Source organism: Canis aureus, chromosome 3 (genome assembly GCF_053574225.1).
Source record: "Canis aureus isolate CA01 chromosome 3, VMU_Caureus_v.1.0, whole genome shotgun sequence".
In the NCBI taxonomy this organism is placed as follows: domain Eukaryota; kingdom Metazoa; phylum Chordata; class Mammalia; order Carnivora; family Canidae; genus Canis; species Canis aureus.
Window position 1 is genome coordinate 43,347,750 of NC_135613.1, and position 22,953 is coordinate 43,370,702.

A 22,953-nucleotide genomic window follows, 5' to 3' on the forward strand; every position below is an offset into this window, starting at 1 on the left:
CTATAGAGGTGGAGCCAAGGAATCTGCATTCCATAACGAGCAAACCAGGATTTGTGTTGTGCGCTTCAAGTTGGGTAACTACCACCTTAGTGATGGAAGTTCAATTTATGTAACTGTATTGAGCACCTACTGTGTGCTGTCCTTTTTCTCACATAGATGGTAAATAAGTCCTCACAGCTATGACAGTAAGGCAGATATTATTGAGATATAGTTTGCATTCCATAAAGTCACGCATTTAAAGTGTATAATTAAATGGTTTTCAGTGTATTTCCAGAGTCGTGCAATCAACAGCATTATCTAATTTTAGGACGTTTTCATCATCCCAAAAAGAAATCTTGTAACTATTAGCATTCCCTGCCCGAGGTAGATAGCATAATACTCTCTCTCTCTCTTTTTTTTTTTTTAGAGCTTGGGAAATTGAGGCTCTAGACATTTTAAGAAACCTGCCTCCAACCCCACAATACATAGTAGAGCTGACGGCCAGAGTCTGACATCCTTTGCATCCTTGCAAAGAACCCATGGTCTTTCCACTATACCACGTTCCCTTCCAGGAACTCAAGCCAAATTAAATATTTGCTTGGGGAGAATAATTTGATGTTCTGGTTTTGTCCTAGTTCAGTAGTTTTAGATAACATATTTTTCCTTCCCATTCCAACTGGCATTTTGGGGTAAATAAATAGGGTTTAGTATTTAGTTACGTATGCAGTACAGCCAGACTTTTAAAATTACATGAGAAATCAGCATGTTAAAAATGTAACAGGGAGGCTGAAAGCTAGAGAAGCCAGTATTAGGTCACCAACGAGGGACAGGACCAATCTATCACGTTCCTTCTTTGAGACTGTCTCCTCTTCTGTCAAATAAGTGAGTTGTACCAAATCTTTTATTCATTAAGCCTTTACTGGACATCTATTGGCAATTATGCTGGATATTCAAGGAAGATGATAACAATTTTCCTACCTGCTATACTTAGTTGGGCAAAAATAATATGCCAGACACTCTCATTTAATTCTAACAGCAAACTTAGTAGATGCTGATTATCACTCTGTCCTGTCTCTGCAGGGTTGGAGGTATGTTGCTTAAATTTCCATGAGGAAAAAAGATTCAAGAGGTTTAAATAACTTGTACTGGTCACACAGCTGAGATAGTTGAGGTCTGGAGGAGTCCAAAGCCCAACCTTAGCTCCCCGGTTCCTCTCCAGGAGAGTAGTGTCCCCACTCTCTGACACCCACCCCCCCTCGCCAACTACAAGTGTTTATAAGCAAACTTGCCTACAATGTGAAAGTAAGTATTCAGTGATGGCAATAAAGGGGGTTGAATTGTTTTGCCTCCTAGGCAGGGCTTGGATGAGCCCATGGATTCTGTTGAAGGGAGAGCCAGTTTAGTGCATTTGCCCCTCTCTGGCAGCCTCTCTTTGCTTAGTATGTGTGGGTTGGATTTTTAGGACTACTTAGCTCTCCCAGTGCTTGCATTGCCCTGTTGGACGGAAGGAACCCTGTCTGTAGAGCAGTACTACAGTACGAGATTGGGAGATGCCAGCACCTGTGCAGCTTTTTCCAACTTCAGTGTGATCCTTTGGCCTCCTTGGAATATGTGTACAAGGCCTTGGGTTTGAGTGAACTAGAGATTTGGGGTCAGTTCCCACGAGATGGTACTGTCAATCAAGAGGAAAAGTCATTTGCCGAAGGGGACACCACTTGCATGTGGATTTCTAAATCAACTGGAGGAAACCAGCAGGTTGAGACTGGGAGCCAACCTTGTAAAAACCCTGAGAGCTAATGTGGAAGCCATTTCCTGGAAATATAGTGTTTTTAAATCCATCATGTTACCTCAGAGAAGGCTTATGAAAAGCCGATGTGGAAGAGTTTCTGGCATTGGAATAAGGACATGGGTAATCTCAAATGGCTATTCCTGGGCATAGTTCTTTTTGGAGGATTTTTAAAAGTTACTATCGAGCTCTTATTGTATGCAGGGAATAAGTGCTGTACATGTATCGGACCTCACAAAAACCCTACAAGGTAGCTGTTTTGATCAGCTCCACTTTATAACTTAGAATATGGGGGCAAATTAACCTCTCCAAGGCCCCCCAGTTGGTAATAGGATTTTTTTTTAGCTCCCCTTTCACATTCCTAATTTTTTTACCCCCAAAATTTGAAGAACATTTCTAACCAGCATTTATTTATTCATTAAAATTGTATTGTGAATCCGAGCCCAGAGAGTCATCATTCATCAAAATGTTAGTTAATAATTATTGAGAATCCTGGCATGTGGTGCAGGAGCCATCACAGGCTAGGATTGTTACCATGGTATTCGATATGCGTGACAGGCACCCTGGCTGGGAGAGCCTGAAGAATGATATAGGCAGGAGGACCTGGGAGACATTTATGTAATCATATTAGCATCCCATTTATTCTGAAAAAGCTAACTGCTTTGATTCATGTCTTAAAACATCCACATTTAAACTCACAACTCTCAAGATTGGTTTTCTCTCTTTAAATTTTCATCTTAAAATCCTTTGACTCCTTGGCCACTCCTCCTGTAGCAAGTTTCAGAGATAGGTTTGTAATTTTTTTTTTAAATAATTAAAGTCAGATTTAATCAGCAAATGTAATTTTCTTGAAACACCTATCCATATGGCAGAAATACCTAACATTAGTGGCTCCTCAAATTGGTATTTCAATAAAATTCTAGTATAAGAGTAGAATGGAAATTTTAGGATCACTGAATTTTCTGTCATCTGTTTTTCATTCTCTAGGTGAGGGGCACTAGGCCTGGGGAGGCTTGATGACCCCACTAGGCCATACAATTAGTTTATACAGAGCTGCAGTTTGCCATCATTATTCAGGTTTTCTGATACTTTGATGTATAGTTCCTGTGCTTAAATGATTGTACTAAAAAAGCATCTTTTTAAGTAAAAGACTGTACCAGAATTACATGTATGAAAATTCTCTCTACTTGGATGTGGTACAAATGAACATTTTATGTGAAAAACAGGCACAACAGCCCCTACAGTAGCATATTTTGAAATGTCGAGAAACCAGTCTTCATCTCTGAATGCAGCGCTGTGACTGTGCTTTAAACCCCAACAGTTGTTTTTCATTAAGTTATTTTTAATTTTTTTTGCACAAGTATTTTTCGGTCTCATTCCATAATATTGCTCTGTGTAATTGCTATTGGGATTTGCACAGTTGAATAAAACAGTCCCTAGGAGGATTTCCTAACTCTACGGAGGAGATAAGACACATGGGAAACTTCAGTTCAGGGTCCTTTGAGTGTCATGCTAGATGATCCAGTTCATTTGGCTCTTAGAACTGTCACAGACCCTTGGGATGGGAACTGGTTTCTAAATGGCCTACATTTTTTTTTTTTTCTTTGTGAGAAGTCAGTAAAGTGGGTGCCTGGTTCTGAGCATGTGGAATATAAACATTCTTAAATCACCGATTTCATCATGTCACTTTCCAGCTAAAAATCCTTTTAACAGCTCTTTATTTCTTGGCAAATATACATTTATTCATTTACTCATTCAAAAAATATTAAGTGCCTACCATACATATAAAATCCAACTTCTCTTAACTGGCTTGAAAAATCTCCACAGTCTAGCTCTATCATTTCTGTTCCATTCAGTTCAGCCTCGTTTGCAAAAGTTTCCCTGATGAAACTATCTTTGTATCCTACTTACCGATTTCAGAGGCCCTCTTTAGAATATGAGCTTTTCCAGGAAAGAGGCAAGGTCTTTATCTTAGAACACCCCCTTTTCCAAGTATATGGGGCCTGTGCATAGTAAGCCCTCCAGGAGATTTTTCTTAAGCCCAAAGTCCACTTGCACAGGGGTTTTGTCTCTTATGCTCATTTTTTTATCTCCAGCATATAGAGCAATGCCTGGCCCAAATACTTAGTACTATGTGCCATACCCTATCTGTGAACACTCAAATGCTCTCAACTCAATGTCTCAAGCTCAAGTCCCATCTCTTTGGAGTTTCTTTCCCCTCACCCCCCCATCCCAGCACCTTGGGCCTGTGCCAAACATACTAAATTCAAACCAAGTCTGTGCTGCATTGTTGACTACTCTTTTATTGTTTTTAACTTCTCTCCTTCCAACTAGATCATGATCTCCTTGAATATGGGGCCATATTTTACATGGTTTTTGACTCATTCAGAAAGGACATGATTGATTGCCTGAGTTATTAATTAAACGTCCTTGCTTAGGCCTGGAAGGTTAAGCATTGTAGGGTTTCTAGTTCCCTTTGTCTTTAATGGATAGATTCCTAAAGACCTGAGCACTTTGAATGGGTTTGTGCACACACAGAACACTTGAATATTGAGGGCTTATACCCTTAAACTGTCGTCTGCTCCCAGAATAAACGCACAGCCATTGAATAACCCCCACCTTTTTCTTTCAAGGTGAAACAAAAAAGCCTTAATGGAGATCAAGGGGGTGGGGAGTGAAGGAATTAAAAGTTAGGAGAGTGGAAGTAGGGGAGTGGAAATTTGGCACCATCTGCAAAGCGTTTGGGCAACTCAGCTTTCCATTTCTGAGAGGTTGCCATGTGCATTGTCATGAATATTACTTTTAATCAAGTTACATTGGCTAAAGGCTGAATCTTTCCAACATGTGGAACTGATTTACTTGCCTTTTTCTCCTCTTACTCTCTTTGAAAGCCAAAACAACAACAAGAACAACAACAACAACAAAAATCCAGTAACCCTTCAGAAGTTTTATTGCATTTAGGGGAAGCATTTCCATCTTGTTTTGCCTGTCTTTGTTCTCTGGGCTCATATTTACTCACCCGCTCTTCTGGTTTTGAATGCTGCAACAGGAAACCAAGTGATCAAGAAGAGGAATTTTGCTTGCTGAGATTATTGCTTTAGATTTTCCCTGCTAAATCAGACTACAGACTTTTCCTTTTTCTCTGTAATTTCTTTTGAGAGACAGAGTGGACCAAAACAGGCAGCTCTTTGTAAAGATGACACTTGCCACTGACTTGTGACTCTCCCACATGCTTTTTTACTGTTCAGAGCTCATGTTGGTTTGAAGGGTGTTAAGTTAAATGACATCAGACTAAGGAATTCATAATTTGACTTCTTTTACAAACTTGAAGTATGCAGGTCATTGTGTGTGTCTGTATGTGTGTATGTGTGCCTACTTAGAGCCCAATGAAGACAGGGAAGGAAAAAACAGGGATGGGGAAGCTTTGTTAATAAACTGAGAGAAGGGGGAATATTTTTTATCTTCAAGAGAAAGGACACCTTCCTCCTTTTTTGTTAGCTGGTTGAGTCACCAAGCAAAATACTGATCTGAATGATTTAATGCCTAGATTAATGGATATGCAAATGTTTATTTATACCCACTAGCTACCATGCACCTGTGCTAAGAAACTGGCATGGACCAATTATCAAAAATTTACCACAAAGTTAGAGCCTAGAAGCCAAAAAGGGTAGAAGAGAATAAAATAAACATGAATAGTAGTTGGTCTTTACTGTGTAGTCAGACAAAAGATTTTTCCCCTTCTTCCTTTACGAATTTTCAAATTCTCTACAGTGAATGTATTTTAAAAATTGTTTCATAGAGTCTTTGCTTCAGAAGTCCAGAGAAGGAAAAGATTATCATTAGTGGAAAACTATTAAGAATGAGCTGGGGGGGACGCCTGGGTGGCTCAGTGGTTGAGTGTCTACCTTTGGCTCAGGTCGTGATCCTGGGGTCCTGGGATTGAGTCCCACATCGGGCTCCCCATGGGGAACCTGCTTCTCCTTCTGCCTATGTCTCTGCCTGTCTCTGTGTCTTTCATGAATAAGTAAAATCTTGAGTCCCAGCTCATTTTTTTTTTTTTAAGTTTTGTACAAGTATTTTTGCTCTCTCCACACCTCCAGTTGTCATAGAATTAGTTTTCACTCACAAAATACTCTTAATATACTAACAATAGGGGTGCCTGAGTGGCTCATTCGGTTAAGTGTCTGCCCTTGGCTTAGGTCATGATCCTGGAGTCCCAGGATCGATCTCTCTCTCTTTCTCTCAAATAAAATCTTAAAAACATAGACTAACAATAAGAGAGTAATAATAGAGAATAACAAGACTGTTTGAGTAACTATCTTAGTGGATGAAGCACATTCATAATGTTTTTGGAACAGTCTATATAAATTCCTCTTCATTGTTTATGAAGTTGAGTTAATATATGTGAAGTACCTGGTGCCAGACAGATAGTAAGCACTTTATAAACAATAGCTATTATGATTTTTTTAATATATACAACCTTAAAATGAGTCTTTTGGGTCAGGACATGTGTACCTTGGAAACCACTTGCCATAAGGTCATCATCTGTTGTGTACTGATGAGTTTTGTTTGAAATTCCCAAAGTAGGCTCTTCCTCTGCCATGATTTTCAGTTTCTTAGCATTGCCTTTTGTCATGAAATGGGAATAGCCGTGTTTCTTCCAAGTCTGTATGGTATTTAAAATCTAATTTTTATAGCGAGCATCAAGCATAAGTCCTTGCATTTATCTTTCCCTCTGAAAGCTCTCAAGGTGGTGATCTAGTCTTCTGTAGAGTTATAACTGAGCATACGCCCCTTCTCCTGAGTGTGGTAACTGAAAAGTGTTTGTCATTATCCATTATCAAGGAAGTAGATGTTCCATTTTAAGATGGGAGTGGAATGGGGAAGAAAGAAAGTATATCCTAGATTCACTATTCACAGGGAAGCCCTGTTGCTATTTTGGGTACTTTCTAGATTTTGTATAAGTTTTCTCTATTAAAATGGTATTTGCTTAGAGGATGATACATAAACTTTAGGGTAAGGCAAATTTTCTATCTAGGCTTGGCCACTTAAACTGATGTGATAAGTAACTTGTCTGTAAATGAATACATACTAACTACTATGAAGGCTTGGTGTGAGTTTTAAATAATACGCTGTAAAGCACCTGAATCCATTCTGGACCTTTGATAGTATACATGGTAACATTATGTGTAATGTACCCCCCCCCCCCCCCGACACACATATGTAATTAGAACAATACTCGTATATATAGATGTTACTTTAAAAGTATTAATAACAGGAATCATTGTAAACCTATTTGTACTCAGCACACAATATATTTTTTGGATGAAAAGTAATCAGTGCTTTGTTGCTGGATATTTAGGTTATTTTTTATTTTGCTTTTTAGTGGAAACCTTCTCAATACTCTTGGTAAACTATTTTCTTGAGCCCACCTGTATCCAGAGATTTGAGAAAATGACCAAGATTTGTAGCAAAAGATTTGTGACCTTAGAATGCAGAACAATGAGCCTCCACAGAGAAGGCCATTTTTCTGCACCTTCCATATGTTTAACAGTGTGAGGCTAAATAGGGTGGTGAAGATCAGACGAAGTCTAATATGGGCAGGAGGGATCCCTTAAAAGCCTAGTAAAAGATTATGTGTGAGGTATGCTTAGGGGAAAATAAAGTCATGCATATGTTTTCTTTTCTAAAACACTTAAGTTGCCACTAATGCCCTGCCCAGAGATTGTTGGAGGTTGTTGTAACGACAGCACTTTCCTCTTCTCACGGCTAATGTTGGTCAACTTTTTGAGATAACGGTGATCTATATTTTCCTCCCTTTTGGCCACAATTCCTAGAATCCTAGGAAGAGATCCAGAGCTGAATGAAGCTATTAGTGAGCTGTCAGCCAAATTGGCTTGCAACAGAGACCTGTAAACATCAAGAGAGTAAGCCTTTGAATAAAAATTCAGGCCTGTATTTTCTTAGCAAAGAACAGGGAGGGAGACCAACAGAATTGCACTAGGCTTGTAGAGGTATTTATTTCTTCACTGTGCTGTTGTGCTATACCATTCATTTAAATATCTAGTTAAGATTTGGCAGAGCTGCTGGAGGCGTGAAGGTGGAACCAACTGTCTGTACTGCGACCATCTTATTAAACACTCATGTAATTGTTCCTGTTCCAGCAAAGTGGGATTCTCTTGCCATCTGTTAAGTAGGCTCAATTAAATACATTTGGGAGAGAAGGCGATGGCAGGTAGGGAGGAATGAGTGGAGTAGGGACAGAGAAGGACTAAGGTGCAGCCCTTAAGAGGTGGGAAGAGATAGGCTACACGCCATGTATGCACATGTGTATATGTGCAGTGCGCACACAGTGGGATGTTATTTTTCCTTCTCTTGCAGTAGAGGTGGGGGGGATTGTATTCAATTGTTGCATGATTCTTTAATTTTTATCTTCATGAGTTGAACCTCCTCTTTGGGGGAGGAAGAGGAGGAAGGCAGTGATTAGGAAAATAAAAGAACAATATGCAAAGAAGAGATTGAATTAAATTGTGTTGGAAGCTTCCAGGCTGGATGGAACTCAGATAAAGACACTTTTTTCCCCCCTCCTCTGAAAATTCAAGTTAGTACAGTGCCACTAGGCTGGGAAGCTCAAGAACTGAGTAATGTTACACACTTAGAATATGAGGGAGCAATTAATATGTAGCCTCAGGGAAGGCTTGGGAGATCTTATCTGTGAATTGCTAGGTGACTCTCTAGTTGGTATAGTCCCAGTTTCATCTGGATTACAGATTAGGTGTAGCTTTTTTAAAATTTATAATAATCCAGTTAATTCTTTTCCCTTTTTATACATAAATAATTTTGAAAAGTATGGGAAGCATTTGACTAGGGTATATTTTAAAGAGCCTGCCTAGAATGTATGTTTAAAAGTAAATTTGTTGGGATCCCTGGGTGGCTCAGCGGTTTTAGTGCCTGTCTTGGGCGCAGGGTGTGATCCTGGAGACCCGGGATTGAGTCCCACATCAGGCCCTGTATGGAGCCTGCTTCTCCCTTTGCCTGTGTCTGCCTCTCTCTCTCTCTCTTTCTCTCTGTGTGTGTGTCTGTCTCTCATGAATAAATAAAATCTTTAAAAAAAAAAAAGTAAACTTGTTGAAGTTTAACATATACACAGAAAAGTACACAGTTCAGAGGTGTCTGATGAATGCTAATAAATGTAAACATCCTTCTAACTGGCACCCAGATCAAGCAATAGAAGGTTGCACTGTCCTAGAAGCTGCCTCATGCCCTGTTCTGTTCCTTCTCTCATGAAGGGTAACCACTCTCCTGACTTCTGACAAGATAGATTAGTTTGCCTGGTTTTGAAAATGCTATAAGTGGAATTATACACTATGCATTTTAGTGTTTGCTTTCACTCAATATTGTTTGTGAGTATCATCATGTTGATGCATGATGTTTGTTTGTTCCTGTCCCTGAATCTTTCATAGTGTGACTTAACCACAATTTGTTGTATTGCTGATAGGTATTTGGGTATTTTCCAGGTTGGGGCTCTTGTGAATAGTGCTGCAGTGAAGATTCTTATGCTTCTCTTTTAATAAATATATGGACACATTTCTGCTCAGTGTATACCAAAGATGGGAAATGCTGGGTTATATGATATGCATATAGCTAAGTTTAGAAGATACTGCTAGTTGTCTAAACTGTATGTATCAATGAGAGAAAGGTCATTTTTGTCCAGGGTATTCTGTTCTCTGAGCATAAAAATAAGATACTTTGTTTTCTTTAATTGTGGAAGTAAATCTAATTGATAAAGAGAATCCAGTGAAATATGTTTACTTAAAAGAACTTTTAAAAACTCCACCCATTTTAATGATCTTTTCATTCAAAAAAACACATTTTTACTTACAGTATTTGAGAATGAGAAAGACTAGTGGGCAGGGTTGGGCAGTATTTTTGCCTTTACTTCCAGGGATTCATACACCGTGGAGAGTTCCTTCAGATTCCCTTCAGGTTGTGCTCAAATATTAAGAGTTCAAATTTCTGGAATTCCTTTTGTTCTCCAGGGAATTGGGATTGTGGAAACTGACAGCTTGGAAACAGAGGGTAGAATGCCCGCCCCACATAGCCATACCCTAACCCTGTCACTGTGAGCAAATCATCCAAGAGGATTGGGCACTCTGACCTTTTGGGATTGCTCCTGTTTTAGGACAGCTTTTTCATTTTCATTTTTCAAGTCCCTCTAACAACCAAGAAACTCTTTACACTGAGGTCTGCTGGGTATATCATTTGGAATGCCTTGCTCTCAAATTAATTTCTCCCACTCTGACCCCCGCCTTCCAGCCCACCCCAAAAACCCTGTTCCTTTCACAGCTTCACATAGCAGGAGAAAGTAATAAAAAATAAGACCTTTGTCTGAGACTCTTAATCACTCCAGACATTGCTTATATACATAGTGAATCAGATACATATATTGTTATGCCAGCATATTATATCTTGCTTAAAATGGTAGAAAAAATCCCCAATATGCCTTTTTTCCTTCCCTATATGTAGGTGTTAGGGTTCTTAGGTTATCCTGAACAAACAGATGATGTGAATAAATATAATAGCTTTGCTAAAATCAGTGCTTGTTTTTACTCAAGACCTGGGTTCAGACTTCACATGATATTTTTTTTTTTTTTTTTTTTTAAACCTGTGACACATTTTCTAATGCTTGAGCTGTAGCTTGCAATCTGTAAAATCGGTTTCAGGCATTTGCCCTGCCTGCCCCATAGAGTTGCTGTGGGAATCGAATGTGATCATTTATGTGAAATTGTAAACTATAAAAGTACTAAGCCTAAGCCTTTGAGAGCTGGATTTAGCAGGCTCTGCATTTTAAGCTGGACAGTTACTGTCCATTGACCTAGAGTGTAGTGGAAACTCATTGTACCTGGAGGTCTTGTGTGCATACGTGAGCCTGAACTTTTAACCTTGCACCAGATATGACTGGCTGACCTGTTGAGTCGTGAGTTACTAATCTAGATTCTACTGACCTCTAACAGCCCTCCCCTGCGTGGGGAAGGAGAGGAGCAAAAATCATTTGCTTTGGTGATAGCCCTAAAATATGACCCTCACAGGTGATTTCACTTTGCAGAGTGGCTAGAGGGTTGTATAAAGTAGGGTAGTCTACAAAGTCTTGATATGAACTACTGTTCATATCCAGAGCTTCTTTCTAAATTTTCTTTTATCTACCCCATCATTAAAAGCAGACAATAGAAAAATGCTTATAGGCCATAAAAGGATCTGCATGGAAGTATTAGCAATCATTACTAATAATTGTTAAAAATAAATGAATAAAACAAGGACTGAAACGCAGCCTTGTGAACAACACACATTCCTTATTACTAGTGAGGAATTCCCTTTTATTTTAACAACAACACCAACAAAAGATGTGATATTCATAAGTTTGGCCCTTGGTGGGTGTTAACTTGAATAAGGTGGATCTGGTGTGCTTCCCAGGGCTGTTCCATGCATTGTTCCATAAGGCATCTTCCAGGATAGGCCAGACAATGTATCAACTGGAAGATCCTTGTCAGAAATAAGAAACTGATCACATTCCTCAAGGTCTGGAGACCCTACCTAAATGACATTAATTTTTAGTTTGTATTCTCATGGTACTGAGCAGGTTTTGAAAATCAAATTGAATAAAAATATGGAATATGGTCTGGGAAGTAGAGGGCAGTGACCTGGTCCAGCTTCAAAAAAAAAAAAAAAAAAGTTATAATCTACTAAACTAAGGTGTTCACCAGAAAACTGGGACCTTAAAGCTGTAGGTCTACAGGTTCCTAATCTCTTTATATCAAAATGTCTTGGGACTCTGAATCCTGATGCCCCTTAATGATAAAATACTGCTGGTGAGATCTCGAACAGATCCCAGTAATCAGACTCATTAATATATCTGCATCAGAATTACAGAACATTCACATTAAGTGGTTTAATAAAGGTTATAAGTACACATCAGTTGGAGTTGGGATTTACTGCCAAATAAATTCAGATCATGCCCTATTTTGCTAACAAATGTGTTATGTGAAACTTGTGATTTTTTTAGAGCTTTTGAATTTTGGAAAGACACTTAAAGGACTGTTGATCTGCACTATGTTTGGGTGTTAGCTCCTAACAGAGGTGGGTGCTGTTGTTGTTAGCTCCTAATAGAGACGGGTTTTGTTGTTGTTATTTTACGTGTATAAGGCAGACATGTGGCATATTCTTATGAGATAATGCAGTAAGGGACACCAGATTGGGAGTCACTGCCTGGGTTCCAATTCCAGCCTTGCAAAGTGACCCTGGGTAAGATCGTTAATTTCCCAAGGTAGTAGTTTTTCATCTTTGGAGCAATAGTGATTTCCTTATAATAATGGAATAGGATAATGATGGAATAGGATATGCACACAAAGGTGCAATATGTGCATGGCATTAGATACCCAACAAATCTGCTTGTTTTTTCTTCTGTATAATGGAGATAATAGTGCCTGTCACGGAGGTGTTTTAGGAAACATTTTAAAATAATTAAATAGATGTAACCTGCTGAGAATAATGTCTGCCTGTAGTAAGCATTTATTACATAGTAGCCAGTATCATTATCGTTAGCACTATTACTAAAAATCTGTATCTTTCTTATCAGTCTTTTTTTTTTTTTTTTTTAATTTTCTTATTTGAGAGAGAGCACACACATGTGCTCAACCTCAGGGGAGAGGCACAGGGAGTGGGGGAGAGAAATTTAAGCAGGCTCTGCGCCGAGCACCAAGTGGGATACTGGACTGGAGATCACTACCTGAGCTGAAACCAAGAGTCGACCATTAACCTAGTGTACCACCCAGGCGCCCCTCAGCAGAGTCACTTTTAGGAAAGAAAGGGAAAATAAACATCTGTTGAATGAATGAGTAGTGTATTGTAAAATTATGATAATTCATACTTAGAATTTTCCAGACTGTAATTAAATTCCATTCTGTCACAAACCTGCCCCCCCATCCCCTCTCAACCCCCCCCCTTCCCCAGCACCTTATCTTTCCTCATTTGCACAGCACTTGGTAAACTTGGCACTTGCCTTCCTCACCACAACCATGCAGGTGTGTTGGACTGTCCTGGAAGCTGTCCCAGATGCCGACAAGCCCTTGGCAGTAGGATAGAAAGGGAAAAGGGAAGTTTTGGCTGACATCTCCAGGTCTGACTCCTTACTCATCTGGAGAATTCCAGTGGTATCTTTAAAGTTTTAGGATAAATGATGGGGTCCGTGCTCTTTTCTTGTGTCTCTAACAGATATGTATCTTGGATTCTAATTTCTTTAGTTTGTTATATATTAATCTCTTGGGAGTGCTTGGTAATGGGAGGGGTTTGGTAAAGTCATAAGTCTGCAGGGATGTTTTAAACGCAGGCAATATACGGAGGGGGTGGGTACTAGCTAGGCAGAGAGCAGTGGAAGAATGTGTGTGCTTGTGTGTCACAGTTTGGACTAATGTCTTGGCACGGCTGTCCCATTTCCTGACATGTAAGAACTGGATCTTAAGGCCGCACATATTTGGCAAGCCCTATTATGTTACCCTCTCGAGGGAGTGCTTGGGTAATGAAGGTGATAGATAATATTTGGTAGGTACTGGTGGGACCAGGGACATGAGACAATATGGAAAGAATCCTTTTTAAAGACCTTTATTACATTAGATTCTAGTGTCTGTAAACAATTACAGCATTCAGGGAGTGCAGGATTTAAATGAGAAACACAACTTTGTCAGATTATACCACTTGGATAAAATGGCATGGGCTCCGGAAATCTATAATTAAATGTATTTCTGAAAATGAAAAATATAGTGGGACATCTGGTTTATTTCACTACAGAAGTGCCTGGGTATTGCTTATATAAGTGTGATTGACTTTGGCTGATATGTGGATTTCTCTGTGTAAAATAACAGTATTCTAATTAAATTTTTTCTGCCTGATTCTATTTGTGTTGTAAACAAATTAGTCACGTGCACACACACTCATTAGAAAATGATGGTCTTTAGAAAATCTAATGTTTGTTCATTTTCTTTTTGTTCCAGCGAATATTCAACTCCTTTGTTTACACTGAGAAAATCTCAAATGGAGAAAGTGAAGTACAGCAGGTAAGAGATTATTCAGTCCTCAGCCTTTTGTCTTGCTTTTGGATATGGCTTCATTGCTCGTTGTGAGATTTTCCCCGGTTCTGTGTATGATTTCATGTAGGTCTTAACCTCACACTTGAAGTTCTTATAGACAGTTGATAGAATGGTTCCATGGATGGTTTTTCACTATTTGTTATACTTTGGAAATAATTATTTAATTCCTTTTTGTTTTTGAAAACTCCTAAACAGATCCAAATTTTAAAAAGATTAGAAATTATTCCATCCAATATCAGAAGAAGTGTCCAGGCTTTGGAGTTAGACTAACCCAGGTCAAATTCTCCCTTATTTCGTGACCCCCCAGTAAACAAGTTAGCCTTTCTTTTCTTTTCTTTTTTTTTTTTTTTTTTTTTAAGATTTTATTTATTTATTCATGAGAGACCCAGAGAGAGGTAGAGGGAGAAGCAGGCTCCCTGCAGGGAGCCCATGCAGGACTCAATCCCAGGACCCTGGGATCACGTCCTGAGCCAAAGGCAGATGCTCAACCACTGAACCACCCAGGTGCCCTGCAAGTTGGCCTTTTTGACCTTCAGTTTCTAAGTTTTCAATAAGGTGAATACAATATCTACTTTATGAAGTGAGAATTGTTAATTGAGAACAAATAAGATCCTTTATGTGGAAGATTCTGGCATAGAAGCAGCTCAGTGGATATTGGCTTCTTTTATTTTTTGATTTTTCTTTCCTCCCCTTGTATCCTTCCTTTGCTTCTTTCCTTTCCTCTTTCAATGCTGTGTGGGATCAGGAAGTTCTGAGGCCAGATTCTATTTGCTTTATTTACAGCTGCCTTCAAATGGACTGCTTCCTAAATTAAAACAGTGTTGGTGAACTTGGTCATAAATAATTGATCTGTGCTTGAAAAGAAGGGGTGGTAAAGAGGAATCTGGGTTTTAATTTCAACTAATCCACCAACTTCATTACACCATGTGACTATCAACTGGTAATTTGAAGCGAGGCTGGAAACTTAAGTAAAAAACAGAACCAAGCTAAAAACCAGAGTGTAGCAGAGTGCTTCCCCAGAATAAAAAGATAACTATAGTAAAACACATAATAATTCAAAATCTGAGATGCTGCCTTTATTTTATTCATGGAAAACAGCTTGACTTGATCCAAGCTTCAGAAGTGCTGTACAAGAGGAAAAACCTTTGCAACTGTCATTAGTGAAGTTATTTATGGGATAGTTATTTATTTATAAGAAATTACTGTAGTTTAATCTTGAAGTTGAGCATTTCCTCTGTATAGATCTTAAAATGTTTTATTGGTTTCTGCAGGTTAAATTTAAAGGATGTAAGCACTTATGTATGTATTCTTTTTTTCTTAGCTTTAGATATTTTTAAAAACTAATGACCCTAAATTACAGTGAATATGATGTGGTTTACTGTATCGAGTCTTATCGTAATGATTCCTGTCTTATTTATATTCCAGCAAACTGAGAAGTGCCTTTAGGGTCATGAAATTTAAGAGGCGCTTTTTCTTTTAATGTAGGGAAGATTTCTACACAAAGCATGTTTGGGGAAACTTTTTGGGAGACCAGAGGCCACTTGATAACCTTTTAAAGAAACTGATCCAGGGATATCGGTTTTGTTGCTTTTCTTGAAGTAACAGAGACAAGTTCTTCTTCAACTGTATTCAAATGTGAAACTTGTTTTGTTTTCCCAGACCGATGTCATTGCTTCATTTATCAAGCTGTGCACAAAGCTTGGAAGCCTTTCATAATTTTTTTAAATTAAAAAAATTTTTTTAATCATCATGCAAATGAGCACTTACGGAACCCTGGTGCTTTATTACATTGATTTTTCCACCCCCCCCTCCAAATTACCTTGAAGGAAAGATACCCTTATTACAGATGAGCAAACTAAAGCTCCAAGAGATAAAATAAGTTACCTGTAGTCTCATGGCTGTTAAGTTAGCTAGTTTCAAGTTTGACACAAAGTTTTATATATGAATATTTTTTTGAGTTCATTTTTAAAGTTTGTATTTTCAATTCAAAACAATAGCTTCTGCTAAGCTTTTTTTTTTTTTTTAATCTGAGTAATTCAAATGGAAAATTATCACATGGTTCTGTGTTTCCCCTCTCTGATTATCAAAAAGTTCTCTTTTATGTTGACCCAGAATGTACTTTTAACCTTTCTCCAGTCTTTCTAGTCTGCCCTCTGGAAGAACCCAGAACAAATAGATCTTATGCCTCTTTTGCATCCAGTATGTGGAGATAATTATCATGTCATTATTATTATAAGAACAATCTCAACTGCTTATAAGATTTGTTTGATAAGCCAAAACAGGCTAGTTATCCAAAGTAGGTTATTGACCTCTGTACTCTATTTTAGCTCAGTCTTTAGTGGACCACTTCATGTTTTGGTGTATTTTGTAGGATCTGGAATCATGACTTGAGTTTTCTATCCATCATTCCTCCATTGGGGTAATGAAAACTAGAACCTCATGGGTTCTTACTCTCCCACCTTACTAATCAGATCTCATTGAGAGTTGGATCTGACTTGTGCATATTATATAAGTTGGCAGTAAATCTAATGTGTTGTTAATATCTTCTGGTTAGGGGAGCAAAGTAATTAATAAAAAACATTTTGTGATTCTTGACTCTTACCACAAAATTCTCTATGGCATAGACTTTGCTTTTTCTAATTATTTCTTTTAAATTAACCTTCAGAGTGTGGGTCTAAATGCCTAACAATGTGTTTTAAATCTTTAATTAGTTCAGTATCTGTGTAGTTTTGCTGCCAAAAGTCTATGGCAACAGCCTAAGGAAAATAAAAATCCCATGCGTGCATTCTTACGAGGAGCATTTCCCATAGACTCCATTTTTTAAAACTTTGAAAAATGAAATTGTGTGAGCACATAAAGCTGTTATATGAAATTGAACTTGAATCAAGAAAAATAAATTTTTCATCAAGTGCCCCAAAGAGAGCAAATCATCATCCATAAGGCACAAAGCAATGAAGAAGAAAAGAAACAAAGGGAGAAAGAAGCTCTTGGAGCCCTTAATTGGATCATCAAAGAAATCAGAGGCTCCTTGGACAGGTTTCAAGAGTTTGGTCTAACTTTTTCACAAATGTTCTACTAATTATTTAGATTAATCACTTATTCAATGAAATAGCAAACATATTTTCCTCATGCAGTATTTCATAAACTATTGATGGCAGTAGCTGATTTTAGAAGACTTCAGAATTCTTTTGGAACAGGCATTCGTGGTAAGAGCAACACTTACGTGTGTGATGTACCTGACCTTGGACCGAGGGCTTTCCTTGAGCAGTACTCCTCCTTTCTTAAATGGTGTCTACTTCTCTCTCTCCTGGATCCTATTCTTCAGCATGTAAACATGCTATTCTCCTGTCTTAACCACAAACAAACCCTTGACCCCACTTTGCTCTCCATGTTCTGCCACACTTTTTCTTTCCTTTTGAAGCCCAAACCATCACAAGGTGTCTATATTCCCTGGATCCAGTTGTCCCATTCTCTAAAACTTTGTCCAGCCCTACAAGTTCCACAAAACTGCTCTCTTCAAGGTCACCAGTGATGTCCAATTTGCTAAATCCAGGGTCCTTGTTCTATCTGATTAACATCAGTGTTAAGAAGTTGGTCAGTTCCATTGTGTTGATAAACTTACAAGGCTTGGGTCTGCAGGATCCCACACTTGCCTCCTTGGTGTTTCTTAGTACATTCCTGCTTTAGGGCTTTGCACTGGTGTTGCGCAGACCTAGGACTCCAAGGGCCTTCACCTGCTTTGTCTTTCCTCAGAAGTCATTTGCTGAAAGAGGAGACTGCCGTATTTTAAGATGCAGCCCACCTTGCCTGCCAAACTCCTGATTTTCCTTTACCTTGTTCTACTTTTTCTTTTTCCCTTATTTCTTATCACTTTGTGGTTTTAAGGTATTGGCTTTATAAAACCAGTTTGGAAACATTCTCTTGTCCTTTACTTTTGAAAAGAGTATATCGGTGGTATTCCTTTCTATTTTGGTAAAATACACCCAGAATGCCATCTGCACCTGGAGCACTCTGTGTGGGCATCAGTTTCTTTAATAGCTACAGGTCTTTGGGTTTTGTGGGTAGGGTTTAGGGGGGAGGTTTCATTTTTTTCTTCTCAGATTTTCTGTTTCGTATCAATTTTTGTAAGTGGATTTTTTTTTTCAAGAAATTTGTCCTTTTCATCTAAATTGTCAAATTTGTTGGCATAAAAGTGTTTAATATTTTATTCTTTTAATATCTGTAGGCTAAAAGAAAAACATAGAACATAAAACAGTAAAACAAAATGCTAGCTTTTTTGGGGAAAAAATCCGTTAAATGGATAAATCAGAGTGACAGAGAATGAGAGAGAATGAATGGCAAAGTAAATTGGTGATGATCGAGTTTTTAAAACTTGAACTTGGCCTCATTAATTTACTCCACTTTCTATTTCAAGATTTAAGTTCTTTATAATTTCTTTCCTTATGTTTTAGGTTAATTTTGGTCTTTCAATTCTTAAATTGGAATTTTAGGTCTTTTTTTTTTTTTTTTTTTTTTAAACACCTTTTGGTTTTTCAAACAGAGTCATTTAACACTGTAAACTGTCCTTTAAGCACTGCTTTTGTTACAGCTCAAAGTTTATCACTGTTTTATTATGGTTCAATTTTTAAAATATTTTCTAATTTCTTTTTTGACCCATGGATTACTTTATAGTGTGTTGTCCAATTTCCAAAACAGTTGGGATTTTCTTAGCTATTGTTACTAATTTCTAATTTAATTTCACTGTGGTCAAAGAACATATTCTATATGATTTCAGTCCTTGTTAGTTTATTGAAATTTTGAGTTTTATGGCTCAGCACATGATGTATTTTGGTGAGTATACCATGTAAACTTGAAAAGATTGTGTATTTGGCAGTTGCTGACTCTTCGGTTCTTTATATACCCATTAGGTTTAGCAGGTTGATAATTTAGATATTTATTTTGGGCCTGATTTTTATATGTCTGATCCTATCATTGCTAAGAGGATTGTTAATATTTATATTGGTGGAATTAGTATTTTTTCATTTAATTCTGCCCATTTTTGCCTTCTATAGTTTGAGGCTTCATTATTGGGCATGTATACGTTTAAAATTGGTCTTTCTGATGAGTTTTTGACATTGTAAAATGTTGTTCTTTATCTCTGATTACATTGGTCTTTCCTTGAACTTTAAGTTCATGTTAATATAGTCACTCCAGCCTTTCTATGCTTACTATTTGCACTGTCTTTTCATAAGCATTTACCTTTGGTCTCCATTGGTAACAGTGTATCTTTTGTAAACAGAATATAGTTGAGGCTTTTTTTTTTTTTTTTTTTTAATTTGGCAATTTAGGTTTTTGGGAGTATTTACTTTGATTTTTGGATTTGGGTCAACTATTTTTTCATTTTCCCCTCTTTTAGTTCTTCCCCCACCTCCTTTTGAATTTTTGAAGTTTTTTGGAATTTCATATTAATCTCTTTTAGCTTTTTAAAGCTATATTTCTCTTATTTTTAGGTTTATGCTATATAAATTATATACAGCCTTAACTTATTACAGTGTATTTGGAATTAATATTCTAACACTTCATATGAAATCTAGAACCCTCATAACCTTATAGGTCCATTTTTCCACTGCTACCCTTCATGCTAGAGTTCTATCTGTTGTAAACTGCACAAGAGAATGTTACAGATGTTGCTTTAAACTGTCCTAGGAACTTAACAAATTAAAAGAAAAATAAATGTTGGGTACTTGACCATTTCCAATGAGCTTCCATTTTTTCCAAAGATAATCAACTGATAGTCTAAGAACTTCTTTTATTTTATTTATTTATTTATTTATTTATTTATTTATTTATTTATTTATGGTGAAAAAATTTAGATTTATAGCCGGTTGGACTCCGTTTAGATGATCCCAATTTTGTTGGCAACATCCAAAGCATCATAGTCAGGAGCCAGTTGAACATATGCTTTCTTCTCTCCATCAGGCCTGATCAAGGTGTTGACCTTAGCCACATCAGTGTCATAGAGCTGCTTCACAGCCTGTTTGATCTGGTGCTTATTGGCCTTGACATCCACAATGAACACAAGTGTGTTGTTTTCTGTTTTCTTCATGGCTGACTCAGTAGTCAGGGGGAACTTGATGATGGCCTAGTGATCAAGCTTGTTTCTCCTGGGGGTGCTCTTTGAAGGATATTTGGGCTCCCTTCGGAGACGCAGGGTCTTGGGTCGTCGGAATGTAGGTGATATACGGATCTTCTTTTTTTTGTGACTGTGCATGCCTTTCAGCACCGCTTTCTTAGCTTTCAAAGCCTTGGCTTTGGCTTTGGCTTTGGGAGGGGCAGGGGCTTCCTTCACCTTTGGCACCATCTTCGTGAAAGGGGAAGGGCTAAGAACTTCTCTTAATATTTAGTTGTAGTGAAGATTTTCTGGTGACAAAGTCTCTTATTATTGTACTGCTCAGAAAATGTCTGTTTGCCTTTACTCTTAAAGGATATTTTTGCTTGAGATGGAATTCTAGACTGATTGCTTTTTAAAAATCTTTTAACGCATAAATGATGTTGTATTGTGTGCTGGACTCCACTTCTGATGAGAAGTCTGTGAAAGTTGTCCCTGGATGTAATATCATCACCCCCCAAAAACACACACACACACACACACACACACACACACACACACACGCACACCCTGGCTGCTTTGACATTTTTTCCCCCTCTCTCTTTGGTTTTCAGCAATTTGACTATAACTGTCTAGACCTAACAGTCTTGGTATTTATTTATCCTCTCTGGTGTTTGTTGAGCTTTCTAAATCTATAAATGTATAGTCTTCATCAAATTGAGGAAATTTTGATCATTACTTCCTCGGATATTTTTTCTGCATCATTCTCCTTTCTCCTGCTGGGACTTTAATCACATATATGCTAGATCTTTTGATATTTTACATGTTTCTGAGTTAATGCCTCCTCCTCCTCTTTAAATTATTTTCCTCTCTGACTTTCAGATGAGATAATTTTTGTTGATCTGTCTTTAACTTTACTCCTATTGCCTCAGCCTGGTGTTGAACTCCACAGATTTTTTTTTTTTTTAAGCTTCAGTATCATATTTTTAAACTTCAGGATTTCCACTTGTTTCTTTCTAATGGGGTATTTTTCTAAGATTTTTTTCATTCATTGCAAGCATGTTTTCCTTTGTATCCTTGAGCATAGTTATGATAGCTGCTTTAGAATCCTGCCTACTGCTTCTAACATCTGCAAATATTTGAACTTGATTTTTGTTTCTTTATTCTTGAAAATTGGTCACACTTTGGTTTTTCTTCTGTCAAAAAATTTGGACTGTACTCTGGAGACTATGAAAAATTTTGGATTCTATTATATTCCTGTGAGAAGAGTTGATTTTTTTTTTGTTTGTTTGTTTGTTTGTTTTAGCAGGCAATTGGGCTGATTGGATGCAAACTGCTAGTCTATTTCTTGTGTTTCAAAACACTCTAGTATTTAAAATGTATTTTGGTAGAAGTCCGTCGTTTTTCTTAATTATTTTTATCAATTGTTATTTGATACTGACAGTTCTACCTGCAAGATTTAGAATTTGATGTTTTATTTCACCAAATACAATTCACTGGAGTGCAGCAAAGGAGAAGCATATTGGTCTTAAAAGAAATTGATACTTAGCAGATGCTAATACTCCAAATTATTCTTGTACCTAAGTATAAATTCAAGTCTCTAGTCATGAGGAATTTGGACCAAGTCAAAACAATGGATTAGAATCTATCTAAAAAGCAATATCTAGATCATGAACAAAATTATATCCCTTTATTCATAGAAGAAGGAATATACTCTGAAGCAGAACAAACACAAAATAGTTCTTTCTTCAAAGATACTATGAATAGACATAGTCTGTCTTTAGAGAGAGGATACTTTATGTGCCAAAATGTAAATAATCAGTTGTATGTAGTGGGATGTTTCAGAATTTTAGAGTTGGAAGGGACCTCTGAGACCATGGGTACGGGCCAGAAAGGTTAGGAAGCTTCCTTCCAGTCTTTGGGGCAGCCTTCTTGTGTAGGGATTGCTTGGAATGGAGAACTAAAGAGCCTCATCTTTTGATACAGAAAACAGAGTTCCACATAGGTTCTGTCATTTACTATCAATTTGATTTTTGGCATGACACTTAACCTTTCAGTGTCTGCATCCATTTTATTTATAAAATAGAGGTAATAGTCTATCTTGCAAGATTGCTTAAAAAGTTACCTGGCTGGCACAGACTAGATATTTCAGTATTTTGTATTCTGCTTTCAGAGGTATTCAGTATTTTGTATTCTGCTTTCAAAATGCCGGTAGAGGGATCCCTGGGTGGCGCAGCGGTTTGACGCCTGCCTTTGGCCCAGGGCGCGATCCTGGAGACCTGGGATCGAATCCCACGTCGGGCTCCCGGTGCATGGAGCCTGCTTCTCCCTCTGCCTGTGTCTCTGCCTCTCTCTCTCTCTCTGTGTGACTATCATAAATTAAAAAAAAAAAAAAATGCCGGTAGAGTGTGCATATAAGAGTGAAGGAGTGAGAAGATTGCTATTCTTAATGTGTTAATATTCTTAGGTAACGCCTGCAAGAAAAGATCTATGAATTTTAGAGAATTTCTGGGACAGAATGATCACAGAAAGACCCTTGAAGGGGGACTAGTGGGAGCTTTAACTAGAAGCCATGCTAGTCGAGAAGTAGGAGACTGGACATGGGATTTATATTGGCTTTGCATTTGTATTACTTGTGTATTTCTATTACTAGAAACTCTTCACTGTAGGAAAACCTGGTTACATTATTGAACTGTGCACTGAACCACAGAAGAAAGGGACAATGGTAAACAAGAGGAGGTGTGGAAGTCAAGAGGAGGTCTGAACACTTGAGAATCAGGTGTTCTGATTCTGGCTCCCTGTGCCTGGTACTAAAGTAGGCATTTAGCAAATATTTGTTTTAAAAAAGTTTCTAGAGATACCCTTGCACCTTGGTATTCATATTTCCAGAATCTGGGTTTATTTTGGATTGCCCAGCCAAGTATAACCTAGTGTGGTAGTAGCCTGAAGGCTCACATTTT

The 22,953-nt window shown here is 37.8% G+C and overlaps 1 protein-coding gene and 1 pseudogene across 1 annotated transcript in view; one reads left to right on the forward strand and one right to left on the reverse strand.

Annotated features, from left to right (window-relative positions):
- Positions 1–22,953, forward strand: part of CACHD1 (cache domain containing 1) — a 200,334-nt gene that overhangs the window by 65,340 nt on the left and 112,041 nt on the right. The window contains exon 2 of the mRNA XM_077892133.1: positions 13,810–13,872. Coding sequence (XP_077748259.1) covers positions 13,810–13,872 — 63 coding nt within the window. The remainder of the gene's footprint in view (positions 1–13,809; positions 13,873–22,953) is intronic.
- Positions 19,689–20,245, reverse strand: LOC144305239 (large ribosomal subunit protein uL23 pseudogene; annotated as a pseudogene).